General features: G+C 42.7%; 2 protein-coding genes across 7 annotated transcripts; one reads left to right on the top strand and one right to left on the bottom strand.

Annotated features, from left to right (window-relative positions):
* The first annotated feature begins 496 nt into the window (after positions 1 to 496).
* gorasp2 (golgi reassembly stacking protein 2) lies at positions 497 to 7358 on the top strand. The gene is made up of 10 exons (XM_046051016.1): positions 497 to 660; positions 1589 to 1669; positions 1760 to 1963; positions 2047 to 2133; positions 2254 to 2384; positions 2878 to 3010; positions 3353 to 3476; positions 4660 to 4767; positions 5067 to 5195; positions 5866 to 7358. Exons 1-10 carry the CDS (start codon positions 598 to 600, stop codon positions 6147 to 6149), a joined length of 1344 nt encoding a protein of 447 aa, XP_045906972.1. The 5' UTR covers positions 497 to 597; the 3' UTR covers positions 6150 to 7358.
* Positions 7359 to 8663: 1305 nt separating this feature from the next.
* LOC123971927 (serine/threonine-protein kinase tousled-like 1-B) lies at positions 8664 to 22807 on the bottom strand. 6 transcript variants are annotated; one of them, XM_046051010.1, is made up of 23 exons: positions 22343 to 22807; positions 20236 to 20357; positions 19701 to 19769; positions 19419 to 19457; positions 19227 to 19302; positions 19100 to 19143; positions 18913 to 18996; positions 18714 to 18794; positions 18526 to 18618; positions 18266 to 18376; positions 17919 to 17966; positions 17415 to 17551; positions 16994 to 17185; positions 16771 to 16837; positions 16445 to 16542; positions 15495 to 15576; positions 15299 to 15390; positions 15104 to 15193; positions 12555 to 12724; positions 11860 to 11995; positions 11577 to 11688; positions 11194 to 11301; positions 8664 to 10484 (listed from the first exon to the last, which is right to left on the bottom strand). In XM_046051010.1, the coding sequence occupies exons 1-23, from the start codon at positions 22467 to 22469 to the stop codon at positions 10335 to 10337; spliced, it is 2328 nt and encodes a 775-aa protein (XP_045906966.1). In that variant the 5' UTR covers positions 22470 to 22807; the 3' UTR covers positions 8664 to 10334. The 6 variants fall into 6 exon arrangements, with proteins under 6 accessions (XP_045906966.1, XP_045906965.1, XP_045906967.1 ...); XM_046051009.1 differs by having other exon boundaries at positions 18913 to 19002; positions 22343 to 22806; XM_046051011.1 differs by lacking the exon at positions 19419 to 19457 and having other exon boundaries at positions 18913 to 19002.
* Between the last annotated feature and the right edge of the window lie 3976 nt (positions 22808 to 26783).

Genomic DNA, 26783 nt, shown 5'->3' with positions numbered 1-26783 from the left:
ATTATAAAAGTATTTACAACTTGTCTGAAATGAATAGTAAATACAATCCTTGTATTTTGAGAGGTGTTGGTTTTAGCGTTTTGTGTAATGACTTTTTTATGCCTTTTAATGGAACACATTCAGATTAACAGGGCCCACAAGAACAATACAGGACAAATAATATGAAAATACAAAACAACAAAACAAAAGGAGCAGAAAACACATTGAATGAGGGAGATATAAATTAATATGTATCCTACAATTTAATGGTCTTTTTTTACTGGGTAATTTGCCAATTATTAGAGAGGTGTTTTGTTTGACAATTATTTAGAGACAGAGTCGGAGAGATATTGAAATTTAATACAAAACAGATGAATATTGGGAGTGCTTTGCAGCGTTATCGCATTATTGATGTGTGCAACAACAAACACAATATGAATTTAAAAATTGAATTGCAAATTTTGAGGAGGCGTCATTTCCTGCCACGTAACGGCGCATGCGCATCACTCAGCTAATCATTTGGCTACGTGTACCCGGTGTGTGGAAAGTGTTCAGGTGTCTCCCCTCTGCTGGATAACAAGCTGCCATTAAACCCCAAAACCTTAAAGGAGTGAAACCATGGGAGGATCGCAGAGTGTGGAGATACCGGGAGGAGGCTCCGAGGGCTACCACGTCCTCCGAGTGAGTTTTACGCCTCTGTAGGCTGCTGTTAGCTGTTAGCTTAGCATCTGGTCCTCGGCGGAGGATCTTCTGCTCTGTGTGTTGACGAGAGGCCGGGGAGACTGCTGGGGCCTCCGTCTAGAAAACACTAACAGTAACCGTGCCAGAAAAGTGTTATGTGCTTTCGAGTTGTATTACAGCCACATACAGCTTTTTCGTTATGTTTTTATTTATTTATACCTGCATGTTAACTGGTTAAATATCCCACATAGAAGCTAAACACTAGCTAGATAGACCTACGTAGCTGCGCTGAATGACAGCTGCCAGGCTGGGTTTGTATCCATTATCGGACACGTCCCTGTGAACAGTGCTTCTTGGCGGCATGGTGGCCCAGTGGCCTCTATGGCCTCACAGCAAGAAGGTCCTGTGTTCGAACCCCGCTCGTCCCGGCCTTTCTGTGTGGAGTACGCATGTAATCTCTGTGTAGTCTGCGTGGCTTTCCCCCACAATCAAAAAACATGTTAGGGTTCTCTCAGTGACACAGTGGCTGCCCACTGCATGTATGTGACACAATATACCTTACCCCTTGTTTTGCAAACATTTGACTAAGGCAGCTCTAGTAACAAGCTGAGCAGTTGTCAACAGTACAGTTGTAGACCATAGGGGGGTCCATCCTGAACCAGCCGGGGGGAAAAAATCAACTTCGCTTTGGGTGCATGTACAGTGTTGAAGTTACTACAGTGATACTTGGTATGAATCGTAACCAAATCGCATTCTGACACGTTTGTTTCCCTAAACTTTCTCATTCTAAAACCACAGCAGGCCCTGCTCTCTTGTGTGTTGGTCAGCTCAGGTCTATCATGTTCATGCTGTACATACAGATCATCTCTGATGCTCTTTATTTACAAGCCATTCAATGAAATCAAGTTGTCTCTCAATTTGTACCCAGGTCCAGGAGAACTCCCCTGGACACCGTGCAGGACTGGAGCCTTTCTTTGACTTTATCGTCTCCATCAACAACACTAGACTGGTAAGAAAAGTCAGCAAATGTATCTAGCCGGGCCTAATGCAAGTGAGCTGGGGCTGCATGTTTAATGGCTGCCCCTCCCCTTCTCTGCAGAACAAGGACAACGACACCTTGAAAGACTTGCTGAAAGCCAGCGTGGAGAAACCAGTTAAGATGCTGGTTTACTCCTCAAAGACCCTGGAGTTGCGGGAGTCGACAGTCACCCCCAGCAACGTGTGGGGGGGGCAGGGCTTGCTTGGTGTCTCAATCCGTTTCTGCAGCTTTGAGGGAGCCAATGAGAATGTCTGGCATGTGCTGGTAAGTAAAGCCTGCGTTTTGTGTTTTTATGTAGTCCAGCGGTACTTTGTTTGGTTATTATTCTCATTAATTCTCTTTAACAGGAAGTGGAGCCTAATTCCCCAGCAGCCCTCGCTGGTTTGCGGCCGCACACTGACTACATCATTGGAGCTGATACTGTTATGAATGAGGTAGTTTATCAGCGCTTCAGGTCCTTGAAACTGTCACTCCTGCACATTCTCCACCTGATAATGATAATGATTGTGTGTCTCCTGGTTTCTGTCTGCCTCTCTGTGACTTTCTCTCTGCAGTCAGAGGACCTTTTCTCTCTGATAGAGAGCCATGAGGGGAAAGGCCTGAAGCTGTACGTGTACAACACAGACACCGATAACTGCAGAGAGGTGATCATCACACCTAACAGTGCCTGGGGAGGAGAGGGCAGGTAACAGACTTTATTTAACACGTTTTACTTTCAAAATAAATAAACAGAATGGTTTTCACTTTATTACGTCTGAAGTTGGCCAGATAATCAGACAGAATTGACATTTTCTGTTTTTGGACGAGGAGGTTACCTTTTTTCATGACGATTGACTAAATATGCTGATTTGAAAGCCTATAATTATATTTATAATAATAAAATTGCAATGTAAAAACATTGTACAATGTGAAAGGGGGTCGCTCATAGTGATGAACCATAAAAGAATTATCTGTAGCTGCGGCATTACAGAGCTTTATAATGAGTTTCAGCCCATTTTTAATCGTGCCCACAAAGCTCTGATTTGCTAACCCGGTTGGGAGAAATCAGTATGTACAACAATGTACACCACCAGGCCTATGTGAATAACTGAAAAACAGGCTAATCTCAGATGTGTTTTAATGAAAATCATCAGGTTTGTTAGTTGGATTCCTTACTTTTTTTTCCCTCCCTTTTCCAGCCTTGGATGTGGGATTGGCTATGGATACCTCCACAGGATTCCCACCAAGCCTTTTGAGGAAGGGAAGAAGATCAGCTTCCCTGGGAACTCTCCCAGCGAGCCCGTCAGTCCGCTGAAGGATGGCTTCACGGAGGTCAGGACACAGATTTGATCATACCATTTACTCCAGTTCAGATTGGAGATGTATGAAATGAACTCTTGAATTTGAATGTGATTACTAAGAAATCACAACTGGAATCAGTCCTTATGTAATTACATTGTGTATTGCCCTAAAATTTTACCTACTGTTACACTCAGTGTTCACTGTGTATCCCTGAAAGCTATCGGTGCAAAGTGTTTCATTATGAATGCAACCAAGCAGGCAGAGGGACAGAGAACAAGGTTTTACAGTTAATTGCAATTGAATGTGAACATATGTGTTGGACAGCAGCATCTTTTTCTCTAACTCCTTCATGTTCTCTCTCAACACCTTCAGGTTCAGCTTTCAGCAGTGACCCCTACTCCTACTGCACCTGTTGTCTCCTCTGGCCTTGAAGATTCACTGTCAGGCCTGTCAATCAGCACAGCCCCGCCCACCATGCCCAGCGAGCTGCAGACAGGTATTCTTTCACACACATCCACCTGAGACGAGTTTAGTTATGCGTCAAGTTTTCGCCGTACACTACACACGTAGCCACGCCATTTATACTTGTGCGTTGGTGTCTGTGTTGCTCTGCAATTACACTCCCAAAACACTAGTTGGCGGTGGAGTTTCTATGTTTGATTGTCTGGACTTCCTTTTTAGTCCTCGGCTAACTTGAATGGGGGTGAAATGATGATCATGCAGCTCTTCTAGACCTTCCAGATGTTATCGTAACAACAAATGGATCAAATTCTGATAGTGGAACATGTCATTTTGCAGGGGTTGTGTATTTAACCTTTTTCAGTCACTTTTCTCTCAATGTATGGAAAGTGTCTGGTTTGGCCACTGGTAGAATTGGCTTGAAAGCATTTTCTTGGGGCTTGGAGGAAATGCAATGATACCAAGCCGATCAATCACAGTTCTTGCGGTCTGTGTTGCCGCAACCTGTAGTTACATTTTTGGTGAGGGTGCGGTGTACCTATGGCGTAGATTTGATGCTGATGTATAAATTGGCCTTTAGTCCAGCACATTGAAATGGTTACATTATGCTCATTTTCAGGTTCCTAATTTTATTTAGAGGTTGGACCAGAACAGGTTTACATGGTTTAATTTTCCAAAAATACCATATTTTTGTCAAACAATGCTGCTGCACCTCTTTTCCCCCTGTGTGTCGAAGGAAGCATCTCACTTCTATTTGATCTTTTTTGGGAGTTGCCCATGTGCATTACCTAGGTAAGGACTAGTAGCCAATCAGAAGCAGAGTAGGACGGGTCCTGACAAGCAAGTTAATGTGATCCAAATCTAAGCCGCTTCAGAAGGGGAGGCAGCGGGCAGACATCTTGTCACTGCGTGTGCTGCAGCTCAGTGCGTTTCTTCACCAGTGTTTGAGGGACGCAGATAGGTAATGGAAGTAAATCCTGGACTACTTTCGGGCTGTTTTCAAGCAGTTCAGGAGTGGGAGATGGTAATCCCTTTGGTGTGGAATTTGCAAACCTATTACATGCACAAAAAAGATATTTAACACTATAAAGCATAAAATGACCACTTTAAGCTCATATGTGATATTTGTGATTTGGAAAAACGGTGTCATGCTCTCTCAAACATTGTGTATTTGCTCCATATGTTTTTATCTGGTGTGCTTGTGTCACCCTTCCCTTCAGGTTTGCCCACAGTGCCTCTGCTCCCCTCCTCCACCAGCCCCACCCTCAGCCCCCTCACTCCACTGAATCCTGCCTCAACTAGCTTCAACCCCGCCACCACGCTACCAGGTGGGTGATTTCTCAAACATTCACATTCAAAACACACACCCTCGATCTGCTGAGTCAGTGAGCTTTCAACACCAAGCACTGGGAAAAGCCCATTCATGGCAGCTCCTTTATATGGTGGTTAGGAAAGAAGAGAGGTCTGCATCAACCAATATCCAGTCTTAGTTTGTTCACACAGTACACACACTTCACTGCTGTAAAGTGGCATGAGTTTATTGTAATTAAGGCACTGATCGTTAGGGGAAAAAAATGAATAATGATAGCACACCCTCAAATGACATTGTGTATGTATGTGGTTGTAGGTCTGATGCCACTCCCAGGTGGCTTACCTCCACTCCCTAACTTGCCCAACCTCAACCTGCCGCTTCCAGACCTCAGTGCCATGTCACTAGCAGGCACCAGAACCTTACCACCGCCATTAGGAACCTCAGGTAAATAAACAATCTTACTTTATGTACCAGTTTCACACTCTAAATATTCATACTCTATACAACTGGCTCCCAAAGGTGCTGGGCAGGACCCCACAAGGGGTCACAAATTAGATCTAGAGATTATTAACAGGATCAGAAAGTAAGTAAAAACAGAACACTAAAACAAGGGGAAAAGTCAGTCTTTGGTTGAACTGGTCACAGTGGTAAACATATGCAACCAGTGAAACAAGTAGACATTGTTTGACTATGTGTAAATGTACACTGTTGCTAATGAGTGTGATTGTGATGGAGACTGCTAATATCGATACCAAAATCCTGTCCCTTGCCTACAGATTCTGCATTCATATGCTGATATGTTTATAGAGATTGAGTGGTTATATCCAAGAGCAGTGACTTCCTGAAGTATTTGAAGTTACCACTCCTAGCTAAAAAATAGTCAGACTGTTTCCAGACTTTATGCTAAGCGGCTGCTGGCTGTAGCCGTGTTTTCACCGGACAGATATGAGAGAGGTATCCATCCATCTTTTTCTCAGCGAGAAAGCGTATTCCCCAAGATGTCATACTATTGCTTTCAGTTTGAGATGTGGTTGTGAGGTTCATTTTAAATATAAATCCTAAAAATGGCATCAACACATCTCTTGTTGTTCATTCTTTTTCCTCCTCTCTCCAGCATGCCCACCGCTGGCCTCTTTCCCGCCCCTCAACCTCCCAGGTCTGGCCCCCTTACCCCCTCTACCGACCATGCTGCCCTCCCAGCTGCCTCCTCTCCTCCCTCAGGCAGTGGCCCCCGTCCTGCCCATTTCCACCACCACCACTCCTGCAGCCTCAGTCACAGTCACGGCAGCAGCACCAGCGACAGAGGCCGCAGTCGATCTCACAGCCCACACGGAAGCCGCCTCTACGAACGCTACGGAATCGCCGCAACCCACGGAAACGACACTAACGTTGTCTTAACCTGGGAAGAAAGATCCCGCTTGCAATCAAACCAAAACACACACCTGGTTTCTCTCTTACCCCGTCTGTCTTTCTCTGTGTTTTTCTATTTATTTGGCCAAGAGGGACAGGCAGACAGCTGCATTAGTTCAGACACAGGTGTGCATGCTCAGTTTATTGGTAAAGAAACTTGTGTGGAGCGATGAAGGATGAATGGATATGAAGAATGGAGGACGGATGTAGACTGACTTTACCAACATGTCTTTATTACCTGATTGTCATGGAGCTTGCCTAAGCTGCTGTATGTGGAGGGCGAGGTCTACTCTTCGCTTTGTAGTTTGTCTTCGCACTTCTGCAGTTACAAGGCAAAGTACTATCTTAGGACCACCCCCCCCCCCTTTCTGATCTGGCAATCCTCTTTCACATAGTGTTTGTGTTTTTTTTTTTTGTTTTTTTTTGTTTGTTTTTTTTATATATCTAAACAGTGTATGTTAATGGGGCTGGATGATAAATTGAAATTACTTGATTACTACCTACATCACAATTCTCCTTTATATATAAACTGCAATAGTTACAACTAATGACATCTAAGTAGAATTTCAGACAACCAGTCAGCTCACAGTCCAGCCCAGGGGTCGGGACAAAGATAGCAGATTGGGCCTACAAGAGGGAAGAAATATTACACGCTGCTGTATTAAACCATAAATAAAGGTAAATATGAAGTCATCATAGTTTTTTGGTCTTATCATCCAGCCCAGCATGTGTAAACTTTTTATTAGTTAATAGACCCCCTGACAAATAGATTCATTTGATTGACATGTATTAATTTTTGTTGAAATTCCTGTAGGAGTATGTTCACCCAATGAATGAATATGCATTATTTTGCACCACCTTTGTATTTTTGAAATTATTATTCTGTCCCTGTATGTCTCCATGTATATCCATAACTACAGTACCTGTCTCTACCACACAGAGATTAACAGCCGGAAGGTCTTGCCAGAGGGGACAGAGGTTTGACAGTTATGAGCTACTGAATGGAGTGTATGTGCTTGCTGCTGGGGATCAGTTGGCAGGAGTACAACATGAGTGCGGGGTTATTAAATATATAGGTCTCCCCCTGGCAGGGCTGAAGCAAATTGATAGGCAGTGATGCAGTACAGCCACACGGTGTCACTTTCTGAAAACATCCACACTGTGCACAGAGCGAGCAATAAAGCCAAATGAATTTTACATGATGCCTGTGTGTCTTTCTATGGTCTGCAGTGTTGTTGCTACTCTTTTACAGTCTCTTACACAAGAACATAAAGCTGGGAATGGAATAGGAGTACCGCAGCGCAATAAAGCTTGGCTCTAAGGAAAGCCAAAAGGGTCATTCACATGCTCGAGCATCCGTCCCCAACACAGACCGGTGAAAATGGCAGGTGCAGGTCACACCGACCACCTCCAAATTACACGCGTAAAACTTATAAATCAAAATAAGTAGGGGTAATGACCAAAAGCACAAATTGAAATCGCAGGTTTTACGAAAAATGGCAGTAAAAATGGGTCAGCCATATGAAACAGCTGGAAAATACAAATGCACTTCAAAAAAAAAGAACAATTCAGGTGGGGAAAATCAGTCGATGTTATAGATGTTGCGAGTATGCCTATGCCATTAGATTATCGAATCAGCAACTCAACAAAAAAAAAAATGCCTGCTGAATGAACGATGGCCAAGAATTATAGTTGAAATAGTTTAAATAACATTTTCCGCAAATCCAGCTCTGTAATGCTGCTAAATATTGTGACAAACTGCTAGACTTCCTATTAAGGAACATTACTGCTCATTAACACGGACGTTTCATCACCTCTACTCCATCTTGTTACAAAACACTTCTAGTGATGTTGTATAACCATCCTGAGGAAATGTAGGTCTCACCGCAGGAATTAAGACTTTTAAGGAAATTTTTATTGCATATGAATGACACAGCTTAGCGCTGCACTCCCCACCGCTAATGTGATCCGACCTTTTTATATAGTCTATGGATCTGACACTACTAATGGCAGAACTCACATCTGTCTACACATGGCTGTCATTAATCATGTGGTTTACGCACTTGGTGCTAGCACCCATTTTCCTTTGTCAAGTAGAAGAGAGAGGAGAAATAAAACTAGACAGGAGGGAGACATGTTAGTTTAATGCCTTACTGCACCCGATAGATAAGATTATAATGTATCGAAGTGGGCACAGACTTTCATTTGGGAGCAGCACGCCGTGAGCAGATATTTCCCGCAGTTTAATTGGTCCGTCATGTTACTGAAATTACATCTGTGTTCGGGTTCTTTTGTTCATCTAATGGCTCACAAGTAGAAAAGTAATTCTTTTTACAGCAGGCGAGAGAGCGCATAGAAACCCACAACTTGCTCTTTAACTGCTTCAGCTTGTCTTTCATCTGAATTCTCGCCCAGGAATATTTCTCTTTCCTGTCACGGGCGTGCTTGGGGCAGAGTCCAGGTTGCCTGCATTTGAGAGGGTTTTAAAATGCCACAACAACGTACAGGTAAGTGTTTTATTTACAGGACGACAACATTTGGATATATCCACTTGATTTCTAGCTGCAGTACATCATGCTGCAGCACAGCCAACCTGGAGCGCGCCCACTTCTAATGGCATGAACAGGCCATCCCTAACTACACAGTATACTGGGACTTTGCTCCATATAATGTCTGTTGGACTTTTACATGAAAGTAAACAAAAACCCGTGTGGACATTGATGTTGGTGGCAGAGGAACGTGTTGCATCCCCCCCTCCCCAAACAGCACAGCGGGTGTCCGTTTCAGAAAAGGGGCTCTGGAGAGTGTTCCTCTTAACACAGTTCAAGTATGCACATATGCAAGGCGAAAACCATTCACACGTTACAAACTAAAAGCAACATTTATAGCAGCAAACTGAGAACAGCTTTCAGAAGGGAAACTCAAAGAAACTGAGCAAAGTGAGACACTGGGAAGCAAGGATAAGCCTCATTATTATGTATTGGCTAGTGGGTAAGGTCTCCTGCAGGTGAAATGTACACTAAATTCTGTCTTAGTCTTTTGCAGTACAGTAACAGCTGATCCAGCCCCCCTCAGTTCAGTCCAACTTCAGGCAGCTTGATGAGGACATCTATGACAACGTGGTGCTGTAATACTCTACTGTTTGAAACACGGTGACTCTCATCTGAACAACGAAAATGGATTAAGACAGATTCACAGATCCACTTCCTGTAAACTCAGCAGTAGAACTGAATCGCTTTGCGATGAAACAAAAAGTGTGAACCCGAGGACTTGGCTGCTGAGTCCAGAACTAGCCCTCGCTGTAGTACTTCATGCCAAATGTGTGAGTCCAGATCAGGACCAGATCTGGACCGGAAGTGCAAATCGACCCCAGAAATTTAATCTGGCGCTTTTTTTTTTTTTAGTAGAGTCCCATCAAATATTACTTTTACGTTAACCCTTGTCGTGTGCAGAGGGGACTACAAGGGTCAGTTCAATGAGATGTAACCATCGTTTTGTGCCTTATAACAATGGATTGCAGAGTTGACTTGAACAGGTAGTCCATCTTTAATGTACAGATACCTTCTCTGCAACGCACACCTGTTCACCCTTTTCTTCTGTTCCCCAACTAGTCAACGCCACCCTCAAATAAGCAGCAGGAGAACATCTATAACAGCGGTTTTAAGTTGAGTAAATTCTAAGCCATCTTGTAAGGTGTATTATGGTGTAGAACTAAAACAGGTGGCCTTGGACCGGGCATCTAGGAGCCCCTATAGCTGTGGAAATGTCTCCTAAGGGATTCCATAAAGTCCATAAAGAGATCTACTAGCTTCATCATTTTCTTTTCTTCTCCAAACAACACAAAGACTCTTGTAATTCTCCTCCCTCTCCCTTTCCACTTTCCTTCTATTTTCCAGTTTTGTTCTTTACCCCCCCCCCCCATCTCAAACATTTGAGTTCAAGCACAACTCTGTACAACACATGCATAGGGAGTGTCCCCCTTCCACTTCACACTTTTCCATCTCACGTTTTCCATTTAATTCTGCTCTGTTGCTAATGTATCCATTTGGGAACAGCTCAAGTAAAAAAAAAAAAAAAACAAAAAAAACCCGATCCACATCCACTGTCCTTCCTTTCTGACAATCCTGCCGTGAGATTGGCCAGAGGGTCCAGTCAGTCATGTGAGAGAGCCAGTCAGTAGGTAGGGAGAGATGAGCCGGAGGGCTGCAGGGAGCCGGAGGAGTTTGAGCGTCTCATGTGAGGGAGGAGGTAGGAGTCCGAGCACAGCTGGTGAACGTCGAACCTGTCCTCCTTGCGGTAGGCCAGACAGCGCCGGATAAATGCCTGCAGAGCAGAGTAGAACATATTATAAGATAGGACTTTATTGATCCTACTCTCGGGAAATTCACTTGTTATAGCAGCTCCAGACACAACACAAAAGATAAGACAATACACATTACATACAAAATAGACTAGACCCATGTGTGAATGTGTACTGTATTTGTGTGTGCGTGCGTGCATCAATCTGCAATTACAACCCCAAACGCTAGTCGGCAGTAGCGCTACAGCGTCCACTGTGTTGACTTTTGCCAGCCGAGCAGGATAACTTCCGGTTTAGCGCTCCGCTAACGTAAATGGGGATAAAATTGTAAACGTGCGGCTGGTGTAGCCTTTTCAAATGTTACCGACTGAATGGATCACATTCTGATAGCGAAACGAGTCATTTCGCTCGGGTTGCGTCAGTCAAATATATTGATTCACTGTGTTACAGCCGCCGTTTTGGCCACTAGTAAATGTTACTTCAAAGCGCGGGGTACTTCCGGTCGGCTTGGAGGCATTGCGAGGCTACCCAGCCAACCAATCACAGAGCTTATGGTCCACGTCGACTAGACGTGTAGTTACATTTTTGAGGAGGTGCGACAGTGTAGCCTCTGCATAGCCCCGTAGCCTACGCCGTCGATTTGACGCATAAGTATAAATTGCACTTTAAAGGTTAGGCGTGTAGTTGTGACGGTTAAGGCTACACTATGTCAATGACATGTGCGTGTGTTACCTTGGCTTCTGTGCTAGCCTGTGGTTTAGTAGGGAATTGGACCTCTGTGGCTTTGAGGATGGTGTTTTCCTGGAGAATATCCTGCTGTGATTGGTTGTGACCAAACGGCTGGAATGACAAGAACACATAGAAACTCATGTCCAATCCAATGTCTTCACATTGCTTCAACTATAGTAACTGGAATGTGAAAAATTAATTAAAGAGACTTCTCCGACGTCCAAATCTATTTTCCCCAAAGCACTGCCTCTTAGAATTGACCTGAGTGGCCCAATGTTGACAATGAATCCACGTGGAACGATATACCGGAGGAGTACATGATCTTCTCCGAGGTCCTTTGCATTGTTCAAAATTTGTACAACGAAAGGTGGTGTTTAGTGTTGTACCTTGCGTCCGTAGAGGCACTGGAAGAAGATCACTCCCACAGACCAGACGTCCACCTTGTTGGAGATTTTAGGTGGCTCCTTCCCCACCACAAAACACTCTGGAGGAAGGTACCTGAGAAACACACACACACACACACACACACACACACAATAACAAACATGTAACTGAGAGTTCAGTTCAGTTACACTGCTTCAAGTGGTAGGAATTAAAGGTAATTCCTTGACAATAAAGAGGTGTAACCCACGTTACAATGTCAGTCTGAGAGGGGTAGGTGTGTGTTACCAGTAGGTGCCTGCTCCCTGTGATGTGAGGTCCATCCCATCCACGCCATAGTTATCATCATCCATTATCTTAGACAGGCCGAAGTCTGTGATTTTGATTTCTCCGCACGCAGTACCATCCACCAATAAGATGTTACCTGCACACCACACAGACAGTGAGACTTGAGTACAGAGTGTGTGAACCTGATCTTGGAAGGATTGGTTTCAACTACAGCAGTATCACCATCTGCACCGCCCAGCCAAACCCATTTTTCACCCCATGTTGAGAAGGAAAACACTTAATGTTCGCCCCACACTAGGGGATAATTGGGCAGATTCTGGGTCCGATTTGCCCCTCCCGACAAGTGCAGGGGTGTTCCCGATTTGAAGTTGAATAGATTATCTGCCCAAATCATCCTGTAGTGTGGTTTACAGATATAATCTTAAGGTTAAGGACTAGATGGGAGTCTCCCTGATTTCAAATCAAGAATATCAATCATGTTTGATATTTAGTTCTTACGATTTAAATATAAAAATCTGTTAAATCTGTTATGTCTACGGTATCCCACGTTTTTGAAATCAGTTAAGATTTGAAGAGTGAAAGGACCATAACTGACTCTAGCTTCTTCTTAGAAGTCAAAAGCACTGCAAACAAAGCAGTATACTTGTTTTCATCAGTTATCTACATTTAATTCCATGTATGAAGATGTGACCCACCAGGTTTGAGGTCATAGTGGATGATGGGGGGTTTGATTTCATTGAGGTAGCGCAAGGCGCTGACAATCTGCATGACAATGGAGCGGGCCTCCTTCTCTGACATCAGCTTGTTTTGCTTCAGGTAGAAGTCCAGGTCGTTGCCTTCACAGAACTCCAGAACGGTACAGAACCTGGGCGAGCAGGGGACACACATGGTTACATACAGGAGAAAAAGATGAAGTTCAACAACTGACGGTGAACAAATCAAGGTAATTTATTTGTGCTTACTCTTATATCAAGAATGTAACAGTACTGTCATTCATTTATTGACCCCTCATTAGAAAGGAAGCTGGAAAGACTGAAGGCAAAGGGGAGAAGTTTTACTTGCGCAACTAATGATTTTCACTTGCACACTATGCTAGCATGGTAACACTCATCGCTTGGCTAGCTTCCTGTCCTCATTCTTCAAAGGACATCTACACGACCGGTGCTGCTATAAGAGCAGCGTAAGTTAAGTCTTTTAAGGAATAGGGCAGTGCATAATGTGCGTGTGCAGCGAATGTGTGGGGGAGTGAATGAGCGAGAGGCAAAAGTAAAGGTAAAAGTGAACAGAGGAAAAGATTAGCAGTAAGTTGTCAGTCTGGCAGTAAATGTACAGAGTAGGTTACAGTGTGCCTGTTGTTTCCCCAACTGTTAAAAGTGGAGGCGGTTAGTACTAGCAAACATCTCCCCTGTATAGTACATTTTTGGCAGCTAAGTAACACTTGCTATATTTTGCTAAGAACTTCAGGTACGTGCATAGACTAAACTAGTGTACAACTCTGTCCCCTAAACATACTGTACATTGTGTACACAAATTATATGTCAGTTTTCAGAGGAGACTGGAAACTGGTTGTTAAAGAACGGACCCTGGTGAGTGTGGAGGAGCTGATGTTAGTAAGGCAAATTAGGGATGCAAACTAGTTCTGTTAATCTAATGAGGAGATGTTTCTTTTGAATTTTAATGTGCAAATGAAATGCTTGGTAATTATCCATAAATTTTGTGCAGGAAAAAAAAGATTCACCAGTATGGCTGCACAATGAATCGAATATTGATCAAGATTATGATTTTAGCTTCCCACAATTACATGAACATGATCGATGGCGATATCGCCGTTTAAAATGCATGCTCCTCTCGTGGAAACTGCTGCATATCAAATGAAGCGCTTCCTAAACTTAAAGCCAAGGGGGCGATTTGGCTGTCTGCGCACCCTCCTGCTGCTACAGTCCACAGTGGACAGCAAAGTCTGCATGTGTCCGCTGTCAATTTTCAAAATAAAACACTCTGTGCAACCTGTCCTGATCATAAATCAACACAGTTAAAACAGACAAAAAAGAACCATGTATCTACATAGCCTACTTAATCATAGAAGCAGCACAAAAATCAAGCACTGATTACCAAATCAACTAAATGTCAACATGTCAGCAAAATCAGGCAGGCAAAAACCCTACGATTCTGAAATGCTTCCTGTGGGATATGCAGCTATGCGGACAACCGAACAAAACCGGATCGCAGAGAGCCATTGCTGGTAAGCAGAGTAGAAACCATAGGTAGAAGCACAAAAAGCAATATAACAACAAGCCAACAATGTGCTCAGCTCCTGAAATGTGTCTGAGACGCTTCCATTGGAAGTTAACACTGCGCAGAGGATGGGACAAAACCGTGGCGCAGCAGTAGCTGGAATCAGTGGACTTCCCAGGTAAAATGTTATTTATATTTTGCTTCTAGGAGATGATGCACTTTAAGGACCAGGCTTATTTCGATGCAAAGATTTGTACATGCAGAAATGCAGCACATCATGGATTTGAACATTTGAACAGTTGTCGGTTTATTTCAATTTGCAAGTGCAATAAAAATACGTTGTCCCTAAAATCAATGAATAATCGTGATAAATAATCATGATCTCAGTATAGATCAATATAATCGTGATTATCATTTTGTCCATAATCGTGCAGCCCTTTGCACCAGCAATCATTTTATCATCACACTGCAGCCCTCTGAATCACCCCTATCACTTCTCAAAGCAAAGCTTTGCTAACATGGTACAATGTGAGCTGGGTCAACACTCAACCTTTGTATTCAACACAGAAAGGGTTTCATTTGGTTGTCTGGACAAATATACAGCATTGTCAGCCTGGGTAAGTAACCCTGGCTACCAGTTTTCTTTAACTCTCTTTTGGGTGACCACGCCACATGCTTAGTTAACACCCAAAGATATAGGTTTATTGTCAGGGCATGTTGATACTGAATCATACATTTTTCTGTGAACTGTTTTTACTATTTATTCTTTCGCAATCTCATAACACCTGCATGATGTTTGCTCTTACTTGTAGCACCCACTGACGTAGAGCCTTCAGGCAAAATACAAACCACTCATTATTTGAATATTTGCTGGGTAGGGCCTTTATGGAGGTCTGAATCTTACTGATGTGCACCGTGTTGTTATAAGCTCACAGTGCTGTGTGATCAACAACCTGAGGATATGTCAACCCAGCAGGGGTGCAGCTGGCAGAGGTCAGAGGTGACTCACGTGTCAGTATCCAGCGAAAAATAGTCATACAGTTTGACTATTCTGGGATGGTCCAGCTGCTTGTGTATCCGGTACTCCCTGCATGCATGCCTGGAAGGAAATAAATGTCAACATAGTGTGTGTGTTGCGAGAGAAACATTTTGTCTTTGCGTCTCTGAACTTGTGTGCATTTGTGTGTGTGTATATGAGACCTACTTGTGGTAGTTCTCCTTCTTCTCCTCTCTCCAGTTCTTGTTGAGCTGGTGGATTTTAACAGCTGCGTAGCGCTGCTCAAACAGGTCAAAAGCCTGTGTGTGATAAGAAAACACACACACACACACACACGTCTTTTTACAGACTTTACATACAGAGGGGATAGGGGAAAAAGCTAGTCCAACCATACAGACATTACCTTATAGACTTCACTGAAGCCGCCTCTGCCCAGCAAGTGCAGCAGCAGGTACCTCTCATTCAGGGTTGGATGGTCTTTAAACCTGTGTGAGAAGGCACACAGACATTTTTTTTAAGCTCATTGCTTGTACCCGGCTCGTGCCACCTTTTAACCACATTATATCATAAATCCATTGTACATTAACATATTTATTTTACAATTACAGACTACATGGAGATGCAATACAGAAAAAATATGATATTTTCATCCTCTCCTGGTAAAAAAAAGGCTATATTTTAATCCAATAAACGATCAAAACCCATCATAAGATGGTAACCTGGAATACAACTGTAACTGTAAATTTGATGAAAAGAAACTGATATACAACAGTTTCTTCACAATCTTTCAAAAATATACCAGGCGAATGTCCATGTTTTGGACATATTTACTGTTTATATGTTCACTTTTATTGGGAGTTATCTTCAAAACATTATTTCTCTTCATACAACCACATTCCAAATAACAAAGCTTCCAAAACATTGAAATATTGATAAAAACAGTCAATATCTATGACCAAAAGCACTCCCATGCTTTACAGGCCACAGCTTGAGAACAGAACATCCTACAGTAAGTGGGCTCTTTCTCTTTGTATTGAAGAGACGAATCGATTGATATCCTACATGTCTGTGTAGCTGCTACGGGTCGCCAGCAGAGGTCGATAAAGACCGCCTCTGCAAAAGCAAACTCTTCTTCTGTACTTCAATCTGACCACAGAAACGAAACTTATTGGCTAAGCCGACCTCACCAAGATGGCGGCCCGCCAGACGGTCTGTTGACACAAAGGGCCGTTGTTTTTGAACGGAAAATAGCTAGAACAGCAAAAAAAAAAATCGACCGGGCAGGTCCGGTAAAGTACTTTGCTAAGATGACATACTTAACAGGTTAATGTCCTATGTGTAGAATGGACTTACGCTGAGCTGTCCTCGTTGTTTATCCTCTTCAGCTCTCTGATATGGAGGTTCCTCACTCTCTCCAGCCGCTCCAGCTCTGCTTGGATCTCAGCTTCTTCCTGCATTAAAACACCATATGAGATGGAGAATTGTACATTTTAAAACCCATCAAGCAATTTTGGACTGTAGCTGCCATTTAATACTGAATGCATGATCATCTAAGCATTGTTCTAAATGCATTTCAAGTGCTTCTGTGTACATTCTGGTTATTTCACTGGATAAAAATATTGTATAGTCACAACATGTTCTTATTGACTGACTGATTGGTTTAGTGTGTTGCTATAGACCTTCTTCAGATGCCCAAGGCGAAGCTTGAAGATCTCTTCCTGCTCATGGTACTCAGCAAGTGTCAGTCTGCCAAAATATGGAAAAGTCAGAAGCTCAAGAATCTCAAAAAAAGTTCTACAGTCAAAACAATATAAAACAGAGGGCAATCATCCCACTAATTCTTTGTGGTCCAGTATCCTCCACTTTTACACTGACAGTATGTGTATATTGCAGGGTACTCACAGCTGGGGCAGGGAGGGCTTGAGGAAGGGGTCAGAGTCGTTGCCGTTGACCACCTTGGTTTTGCGCTGCTTGGGTTCAGAGGTGGAGGCCACCGAGACGGAGGGCGATGCAGGGTTTGGAGGCTTCCTCTTGGCCAGCAGCTTCCTCTGTCGCTCTATGTCCTCCCTCTGCTGGTTGATGCCCTCCTGCTGCCTGCACAGAGAAGAGGATGCAGAGGTGTAGGAAATGGGTCATGTGAAGAAAATGCTTTAGCAGACAATAAACAGCCTTTGGCAATGTTTTTGCTCCTGGCTGTGAAATGAAGCATGCACACAAAAACCTCTTGTGCCACTTTATTTCTGACCCTTCTGTTTAAAATGCAAAACCTAAACTTCTAAATTAAACTGAATGGAAAACTATGCATGCGTTTGCAGTGTCTTACTTGATCAGGTTCTGGAATGCGTATCCGTCGGTCCACTGTTCTGTGTAGGACGCTCCATGTCTGACAGTGGTGAAGTGACCGAGACGGAGACGGTCCTGCATGCTCTTCTCCCGACACGACTGCTTCTCCTGGGTGCTCTGTTCACAAAAAGAGGCAGACATGAGAAATAATGAGCAGTGTTGCTGAAGGTGTGTCGATAGCAACAGAAGAGAGGAGAGACACACAAAATATTCTGTCACATCTCCACCCAGGATAAAGGTGTGGTACATAGCTTTATTTTTAAAATGAGAAAAACTGAACTCTCTGGACATATTTAAGCTCCATTTAGGAATATTTTAATATTGCTGAATCAAATATTCACAGTATATTGTGAAAGGGTTGCTTGAGCACCAAATACCCTCACCACTGTGCAGCTCTATGCCCAAAATGGTGGCAACAAGAAAATAAATAATAATTAAAAAAAAAAAAACGGTGGCCGGTTAAGAGATTCAAACATCTACCGACCCAAAAAGACAGAATTTTTCCCCTCAGGAGTTGTGGATCAAAACAGAGCTAAAAACAGGAGAGAAAACTGGACTTATTATGTGAAAAATGTTGCTCTATTTCTGTTGAATGTAGGTACTTTTTTGCTATCTTTGCAAGCAGTACATTTCAGATCTTCTATATGGTGGCTGTAAGAACATGATAAGATAATAAGTCTCTCTGTTAGGCTTATATACAGTAGGCTGAGTCTCTGTCAGTTTGTGTTTCTTTCTGCCCACATGTGATCAAAAACCATTTTATGTAGCCGTTCTTTAAATCAAATGTATAGTGAATAGACAAAAAGAGTGCACTCATACAAAGACAGACACCTTCTCTATAAGCAGCTTCTTGCTCATGGTGATGCACTTATTGAGCCTCTCCTTGTATTTCTCCAGGAGTTTTTGCTGTTCGTCTATCTGTCTCCGCAGGTCACAGTTAGCCTGTTAAGGAAAAGACAGCAAGAGCTAAATTCAATTTGTTGTATAGTTATAAACATAATACAAACCTGACATGATAACCTACAGTACATTAAACTGTTGTCCTCTTACATGCTCTTCATCAAAACTCAGGTTATGGAAACTGAACTCACCCTGAGCAGGTCATCTATTCGCCCCTCTTTTTTTTCCAGGTCCAGACTCTTGTTGCTCTCCAGAGCAGCAAGTTTCAGGCCTGTTAACTCCGTCTAAGAGAGCCAGACAGAGAGGTACGGTCAGAGGTGTATTAATAAATGCACAATGTATAAGATCAAGTGAGTGTTTCATGTGTGCGTCATATTACCTGGACAAACTTGCTGGAGGATGCTTTGGGGTTGTGTTCCCCAAAACACAGACCCGTAGGAGAGGAGCTATTCTGCCGGATCTACAAACAAAGAGGTATTGTTAAACCTTGTAACACAGAGACCCACATTCACCTCATGTGCAAATAACTCATCAGAAAACCGTGTGTTCAGGCATTCTAGTCTTTGTGAAATACTCACGATTAAGCCCGGGGCAGAGTGCGAGTTCTGTGGAGAGCGCCGTGCTGATGGAAGGCCTCTGACTGGACTGGAACCATTTCCACCCTGGAACTTTGCAGAGAAAGGGTGAACTTAAAAATCTGGTCCAAACTGATCAATCTTAACATATTAATAATATTATAATGACAGAAGTTGCTCTAATGCTCACATCAAAGTAGTCGCTGATCTTGGGCCCACGTGTGGAGGTCTTCCCTGCATAGAAATTAGATTTTTAATGCAAGCTATCAATAACACATAGATGCCTACATTATACTGCTTGCAGGTGTCAGTCATACCTTGACTACTCTCTGAATAGGTGTCAGCTTTTCTTTTCCTCCCTCTTGACGATTCAGAGTGCTTCTTCTCCGGGGTCTGTGAATCGATATGAAATAAGAGAGAGAGGAAAAAAAAGTTTAAATCCCCTGCGTTTTACCTAACAAAGCTAGTTCGAGTGGTGGTGTTCAGCAGCGGGAAGAAAGAGTACATACTGAGTAGGCAGGGGAGCTCCCTCTTTTCAAATCAGAGTTCTAGGAAGAGGAAGAGAAGGAGAGGTGGAGGTAGTGGGAGTGACAGAAAGACGAGTGGGCCAAACAAAAAAAAAAAACCCTGAGTACTGACAACATGCAACTGTATCTAACCAGGCTTCAATGTTGGTATCTGTGTAATAGAATGTGTAATCTTTTGTTTCAGCTTTTGTTCTGTCTTCTCAAAATAATTAACTGTCATCCATGCCCACTGCAAAAATGTTTATGTGTGTGTGTTCTGTTTACCTCTGACTCCTTGTCACTAGAGGAACCCAGACTGCCATAGCTGTGGTTAGAGGACTCATTGGCCAGACCCTACAAACAGTGAGAATTGAAACAAATAAGTTAACAAACACACACAGTCTCCACAGGTGTGTGCTGCCGTTCAAGTCCAGTAACCCTATGAAATGTGTATAAAAAGTGAAACAAAGCCTGGAGGGCAGGCCTCTGATAGGAATCCAGATCTTCAGTTTTCATTAGGCGTGTCACTTGGCTCTTTTCCATCACATGTACATTGCCAGGAACCCTGCATCCTTTTTAGGAAAACAGAACATTTAACCTGCTTTTCCACTATGGGAACCTGGTTTTTATTTCCTGCAGCCAAAAAGCTCTTGTTGCTGAGATAGTACTTTCTGATTAGTTAGTCACTGGAGTGAACTTGTTATTGACATCCACACAATGCAGGACTTAAGCAGTTAAAAAAAGTATTGTCTTGTGAACACAAATTGTGTGTGGCGTATCTGAAAAATAAGGAATTAGTGTTTTTGTGTGTTGTAGTAACCTTAGCCCCTCCGCTGGTGCTCCCAGTGCTGCCTACTGTGTTGCCACTGACAGCTCCTGTGAACCTGGCCTCCAGCAGCTCCTGTCTCCTGGGGTCCAGGCTGTGCAGCTCCTCCATGGGGCCTGACATGAGGGCATCAACAAGAGAAAGGTGAGAAGCTTACATTATTGTCATTACTAGCAAACAATGGTGACAAGTACACGGAAGCAGAGCCGAGAGAGCTGGACATTTTTCTGTGACAAAATGATTTCCTTAATTCCTAGAGAGGAATTACAATGAGCACTAAGAGAAGGAGCAGAGGACGGTATCTGTGGGGAGGATTAGAGAAAATTAAGAGTGATTTGAGGATAAAAATAGAAAAATGGATTTGATTCAACTGGGCAGTGGGTAGCTCTTTTAAAGATCCACTTTCATGCTATAATGGAAGATAATGTAGATGAGTGACGCTGCATTCCTAACTTAAACAGGAAGGTCATTCTACCACTCGGAAGTCAGGAGGGAGAAGAGACTAGGCCGGGCGGAGTCTCCTAGTATGTCAACACAAACTTAACTTAGCCCTTCTATTACCTCATTAGTTACACTGTCACAATGGCCTCATTGCACAGTGGCACTAGTCGGTGATATTTAGGGATCTCAATACATTGGATGCCTTGCAGATAGAGCACAATACCAGCTGAGACAAGGACATTTAAAGTTTTATGCCAAAGAAAGCCACATCTTTTCTGTGTCACACTTGGAAAAGAAGTCACAGTCGCTGAGGAATAGATGTGGGTCTTTCAGAAGTTATGTGGCTAATTCAAATGCTACACGCGTGTATTGTGCTGGTGAAACAGGCCACAGCTTTTGGTTTTGCAGGCCATTCAGGCTTTGCAAAACCTTAGTTTTACATTTAAATGTTGTCAGTACATATAGCCAGATTTGCAGATGTCCAAGTGGTAAACCTTACCTCTGTAAATCTGAGCCACATTGTTCATAAAATGACTCACACACCCACAAGCAGTAGGCTAAACATATAGGTGCCTGACTGGGCCTTGCTCTATGACTACCAGTTTCCAGGGAGAAACACACACACACACACACACACACACACACACACACACACACAAACAGGTCCTCTGCTCCCTGCTGACTACTGCTGCAAGTGTTTGTTTCCTTATTGGACATTTCCTGGCTGTCATCTTTACACAGCTCCTGGCACAGGGGCAAGCCCTAAAAGGCATAATGGACATTATGAAACCCTTGAGCAGTGAAACAGGGACCACACTACAAGGCCTGTGTGAGGTTATCTAAGGACAGGGAGAGATCGATTTAGCCTAATTTATATATATAGTTAGAGCTTTATTTTATAGCTTTATTTTATATCATAGTACATTAGTGTTAAGAGTCTTGGGTTGAAAATTAATTCTTAAACGATATCCTCGGTACTGTAATTGCAAACAGCTTTTCGTTCTTACCGTCTTATTATCACAGCCTTAATTTTCATGTCCTATAATGTCCTATAACTACTAACGTTATAACGTTACTTAGCTGGACGATTATAACAAATTGCTCCCACTTATGATCACTGTTTTGTCACATCCAGCAACTCAGCAATATCGGAGTAAATAAAGTCTCGACAACATGTCAAAAACAATATGCAAACACAGATGAATCCGAACTGGACAGAAAGGTAAAATGCAGGGCCTAATCTCAAGTTTATAGCAGTAGGGGCATGCACTGCAATGCATTAATGGATGCATGCATAGCTACGTTGTTTTAATATCCAACTAGATGCTGTTGATAGCTGGCGAATGTTACAAACTGCTACAAAACACTGTTATCGCACAGCTACGAGTAGCTAGAAACCATGTAAGCTGACAGTCATACAAACAAAACAACAAGCTAGCGCTGCCTTTGTGCAAACATGATAGCTTGCTGCTACTTAGACTGGCCATCAACTGAACTGACAGCTGACGTTTGGCTTCCAATTCACGGCATCAGTGAACTTGACATCCATTTTTACTTCAACAAACGTTAGCTCGACACGGCCAAAATAATCCACTTTTCCTGCAAAGGACACACTTAAAGGAGAATAAGAGTCGGTCGTGCACTTGGCGAGCTAATATACCTTCCTTGCTCTTTGCGGTCGCCGTTATATGTTGTTGAGAAAACGTTGGGGACGAGGAGAGCTGCGACCAAGATGGCGTCGCCTCCAAACTTCCACCACCACTTCCACTGTTACTTTGGACACTCATGAAGCCACTTTACCGCCGAGAGGAGCCAGCGTACACACTGTCGTTCGCGGAAATCCCAAACTTGCGTCCATCGTTTGACACCTGCTGTAACCAAACAGGCCAGTAAACGTGAGTTACAGCGGATTTGTGTTCCTAGACGTCTCGCATTTTGTGACCCGTAAGGGTCCTGCGGAGGAGCGGCTTCCTTAGACACTCGCTGAAACGGATCCAATGTAACCTTTGCATGATGACCGCACCGCGCGCCTGTCAGCATCCACTTCGCGAGAGGAGCTCTGATTCTAGTAGGCGAGGCTATCGCGAGGCTGGCGCGCACCTAGCAGCGCGATGGGGGATGGCATGAGCGTGACACCGAAACAGACACTGATCTGGGATCATTTTACCCTCCTCCTATCTAGCCTTAGGTTGGCTGGAAGGCAGAACTCAGTGTCGACCTGAGAACAGCCTCTTGTTTGGGTGAAAACAACAAACACCCCGAAAAAAATGGCCGAAAGTTCTTGTCTGCTTGAGGAGAACGACGGAAAAGACAAAACACACATATGCAAACATGCGCGCGCGTGCGCACATGCACCACTACATGAATATGTATACACACATAAGTATATATGTGTCTATACAGAAGCCTATACATATAACTTACACATATGTATGCACACATATTCACACGTACATATATAAGCACAGGCCTACATATATACATATAGTATATATTATGCATAGTATACATGTACAATTTATATATTATGTACAGTATGCATGTACAGTAGTTTACAGTTTGTGTTGTGTGTGTGTGTTTATATGGACCTGTGGTGTTTTTTCAGTCTTGAAATACAAGTTGTGGGGGGGAGCGGGGAGGGGGTGCAGGTGGGAGGATAGTGATGTGGTCTGGGCTATAAGGTCTTTTTTGTTCCAAATTTGGTGCAGTGCATCAAAATGCCTTTGCCTTCTTGTAGGGCAGCATGCACACACACACACACACACACACACACACACACACACACACACACACACACACGGGATCTTTAACATTCAACTGTTTGGCCTACATTTTTTTCCTACATTCCTTTCTAATTGTTGCATGAAAATAATGTTACCAAAACTGTGAGATCAGAGTCAGCAAATGTGTGTCTGTCCTGACAGAAAAGATGTATAACACCTCTAATATTTGAGAAGTAAATTCTAATGTAATTTCACTGTATACACCTTCAAAGTAATAGTAGTAAAAGGGTTGTTTGTTTGTCGAACCCCTGCTCCCCTTGCAGTCAGATTGCATCAGGAAACAGACGAAGACACAAACGATCATACTGCACCTCATATGCACCTGCCCATGGTAACCTGATTTTTTTGGTCACATGGTATCCATGGTAACAGAGCAATAGTCCTGACAGGCAATGGGGAGGGTTGTATAAGCAGTCTACTATATTAAACTTCTACACACTACTACACACTTTACACACTACAGCACACACACAGAGTTTGTGATGTCATTTCAGGTATGAAATTGGAGTTGTGTTGTGAGGAAAAGGGTGACGGGTGACTGATATTCAAGCAGCAGTCGCGACATTCCAGGAGCATCAAATGTCTGATGGAAAACTGGGAGCGTCTCCAGTTTGTGTATAGGCGACACACAACTGTGGCCTACCACAAGAATGCCCCTAGGAATAATAATAAGTCTGAAAATACAAAGAAAGTAAAGAGGTAAAAAGTAGCTATACATTTACACAAGGTATTATATTTCATAACTGTCTGAAAATGGCTTTTTGTAATGTTAAATATTATATTAGCATTAATCTAAGGGCACTCCATCTCTCCAAGTCTCAGAGATGAAATACATAAACTGTTTTCCGTTTGAATTCTTTCAACTATATTCTGCAGGTGTAATTTTTGATACGGTGCACTTAAGTCAGCAGTTCTAGATTTTAAAGGTGAACATTTTGCTTTTCTTAACATTTATGCATGCTATAGGCTGTACAGATCTATAATAGCACCTATTCCCTCATATGCCAATTGTGAAGGGTAGGCCTATATGGATGAATGAGAACTGTATAATACTGTACATATCCACATTTATTATATTCTTCAATTTTTAAGCTTTTTATATTCTAATCTTACCAACTTCTACTATTATTTCTATTCCTTTATGCCCCCAATGTACAAGCAAGTATCTGTAACAAAATTTCCCCTCTGGGATCAAGAAAGTATTCTGATTAATAAGATTTAGGCCTAGGTGATAATCAAATAATAATTGATTTTCTCATTTACTGTAAAAGGACAGTATGTATAGATATAGACTACCAAAGTAGTGTGATAAAGCATGACAATATGAAGGTAAAAAGTTAAAAAAATACATGAATTAAGTTATTAGGTGATTACATTAGAAAATTAAGGCCATTATGGAGTAAAACAGAAAATGCTATGCTGATTAGGGAATTGGCAGGAGTAGATTTTTCAACTGCCAGACCAATGTACACTCAGATATAAGCCATGGGTAGAATACACACTGAGGATGCTCCAGTTAGTCATCCACATATCTTTTCGTTGCACCTTGATTTGCTATGAAGAATCTGATTCATACAAACTACAGTGAAATTCATTAGATTGTAGCTCAGTTCATGATTTAATGGCAATTGCAACCTTTTCACACAGATTAATTACTATGAACATTTATTGTTTCTCTAAATTTACTTTATATGCATAATAGAGGCTAATGTGTGGACATAAAAAGAAAGAAAGAAACCTAAAATTTAGCCAAATCTCCCTCAGTTAATGCAGCTCAGTCAGCAAGTTCTCTTTATACTGTAAACACTGAGATTGGGGTTAATTAATATTTAGTAAATAAATAACAGTAACCTTTAGGCCTATACTGTCATAATAGGTGCAGTTTGGAATAATGTTGAGCTGAATTCAACAAATGTATTAATTATATTTTACTCACTTTTGTTTGAATAAATCAGCTATTAATAACTGAGTATAATTTAATTGCATTACTCAATGGAAGATGTTTGGTTTTAATTACCTTACACTTCCTCCCAAGGATTTTGGACACATCAGTTATTAGGATTGCTAGGACTGACATTTTCCCAAAGGTTAGGCCTGTTAAATTATTGTTTGTAACCGAACAATTTATAACCAAGTTACTGTAGCAGTTGTCTAGTGATAGGGATTTTAATTAGTATAACATTATACAGTATAATGAATTCCCTTTTAAGACAGCACTTAATCTAGTTCAACAATTTTCTGGCCTCAGCTTGAGCTTCTTCCCACACCTCAAGAAGCTATAGCCAGTGGCGCTGTCGGGGGTGGGTCAGGCGGGACCACGGCCCCCCTAAAAAAATTGGTGGCCGTAACAACTGTGATTGGTCGGCTGGGTAGCTTTGCAATGCCTCCAAGCCAACAGGAAGTGCCCCGTGCTTTGAAGTAACTTCGGCCAAAACAGCGTCTGTAACACGGTGGATCAATATATTTGACCGTCACAACCCGAGTGAAATGACTCGTTTCACAGAATGTGATCCCTTCGGTCGAAAATGTTTGAAAAGGCAACACCAGCCGCAAATATACAATTTTACCCCCATTCACATTAGCGGAGGGCTAAACCGGAAGTTAGCCTTCTCGGCCGGCGAAAGTCATCACAATGGACGCTGTAATATTACTGCCAACTACCATTCAGTATCTTGCCAAAGGACACTTCGACATGCAGCCTTGAGGAGCCGGGGATTGAATAGCCACAGACACTGCCGCGTTTGAGCAGATAAGCACGGCTGCACCTCTGGCTTCAAGGGAGACCATCCTGTGCCTTTCTACATCTTTCTTTCTTTTTGTTCTTTGCCGTAACTCAACGCATTGGCCATGCTGTCTTTCGAAAGACAGCTGATTCAGCAGTTACATGACTTCTTTACCAAAGTCTTTGAGTAGTTTGCCTAGAGGAAGAACTGGTGCCCTCTTGAGGAGAAAGACGTCTCCTCAAGAGGGCCCTCAGCTGTGCTGAGTGAAATCATATTATGATCCTGAGTTTGTGCTGCTGGTCCGTGCATTGGCCAACTAGTATGGAAGGTGATTAGTGTCAAGAGTGTCCATGCATATCTTATTAAGGTTGTTGTCATAATGATGTTATCATATAGACGCTTTCACACTGACTTATATTCCAGTATATTCCAGAGCCGGAAAGGGGGGTCAGATTTGATCAACTGATACAGAGTTGGTAGTAACAGAACCAGAATGATGTCTGTGTGAAAAGCCATGGAACAGGTGTGGCGTTTCAACGCTGTTGTGTTACAAGACACAGTCTTTTTTTTAAACAGTCTAACCTGGAGAGCCAAA

The sequence above is a fragment of the Micropterus dolomieu genome, linkage group LG06 (assembly GCF_021292245.1).
Source record: "Micropterus dolomieu isolate WLL.071019.BEF.003 ecotype Adirondacks linkage group LG06, ASM2129224v1, whole genome shotgun sequence".
In the NCBI taxonomy this organism is placed as follows: Eukaryota; Metazoa; Chordata; class Actinopteri; order Centrarchiformes; family Centrarchidae; genus Micropterus; species Micropterus dolomieu.
The sequence above is the reverse complement of the archived record's forward strand: the minus strand, read 5'-3'. Positions and strand labels throughout refer to the sequence as shown.

Excerpts from the sequence above, each read along its gene's own strand:
- LOC123971927 (XM_046051009.1), bottom strand. The coding sequence starts at position 22,469 with ATGAGTGTCCAAAGTAACAGTGGAAGTGGTGGTGGAAGTTTGGAGGCG. Across the intron at positions 20,358-22,342 it reads GACCGCAAAGAGCAAGGAAG|GCCCCATGGAGGAGCTGCAC; the intron begins GTATATTAGCTC and ends CCCTCATGTCAG. Across the intron at positions 11,689-11,859 it reads CAGGGAGCAGGCACCTACTG|GTACCTTCCTCCAGAGTGTT; the intron begins GTAACACACACC and ends TGTGTTTCTCAG.
- gorasp2 (XM_046051016.1), top strand. The coding sequence starts at position 598 with ATGGGAGGATCGCAGAGTGTGGAGATACCGGGAGGAGGCTCCGAGGGC. Across the intron at positions 4,768-5,066 it reads CCCCGCCACCACGCTACCAG|GTCTGATGCCACTCCCAGGT; the intron begins GTGGGTGATTTC and ends ATGTGGTTGTAG. Across the intron at positions 5,196-5,865 it reads ACCGCCATTAGGAACCTCAG|CATGCCCACCGCTGGCCTCT; the intron begins GTAAATAAACAA and ends TCCTCTCTCCAG.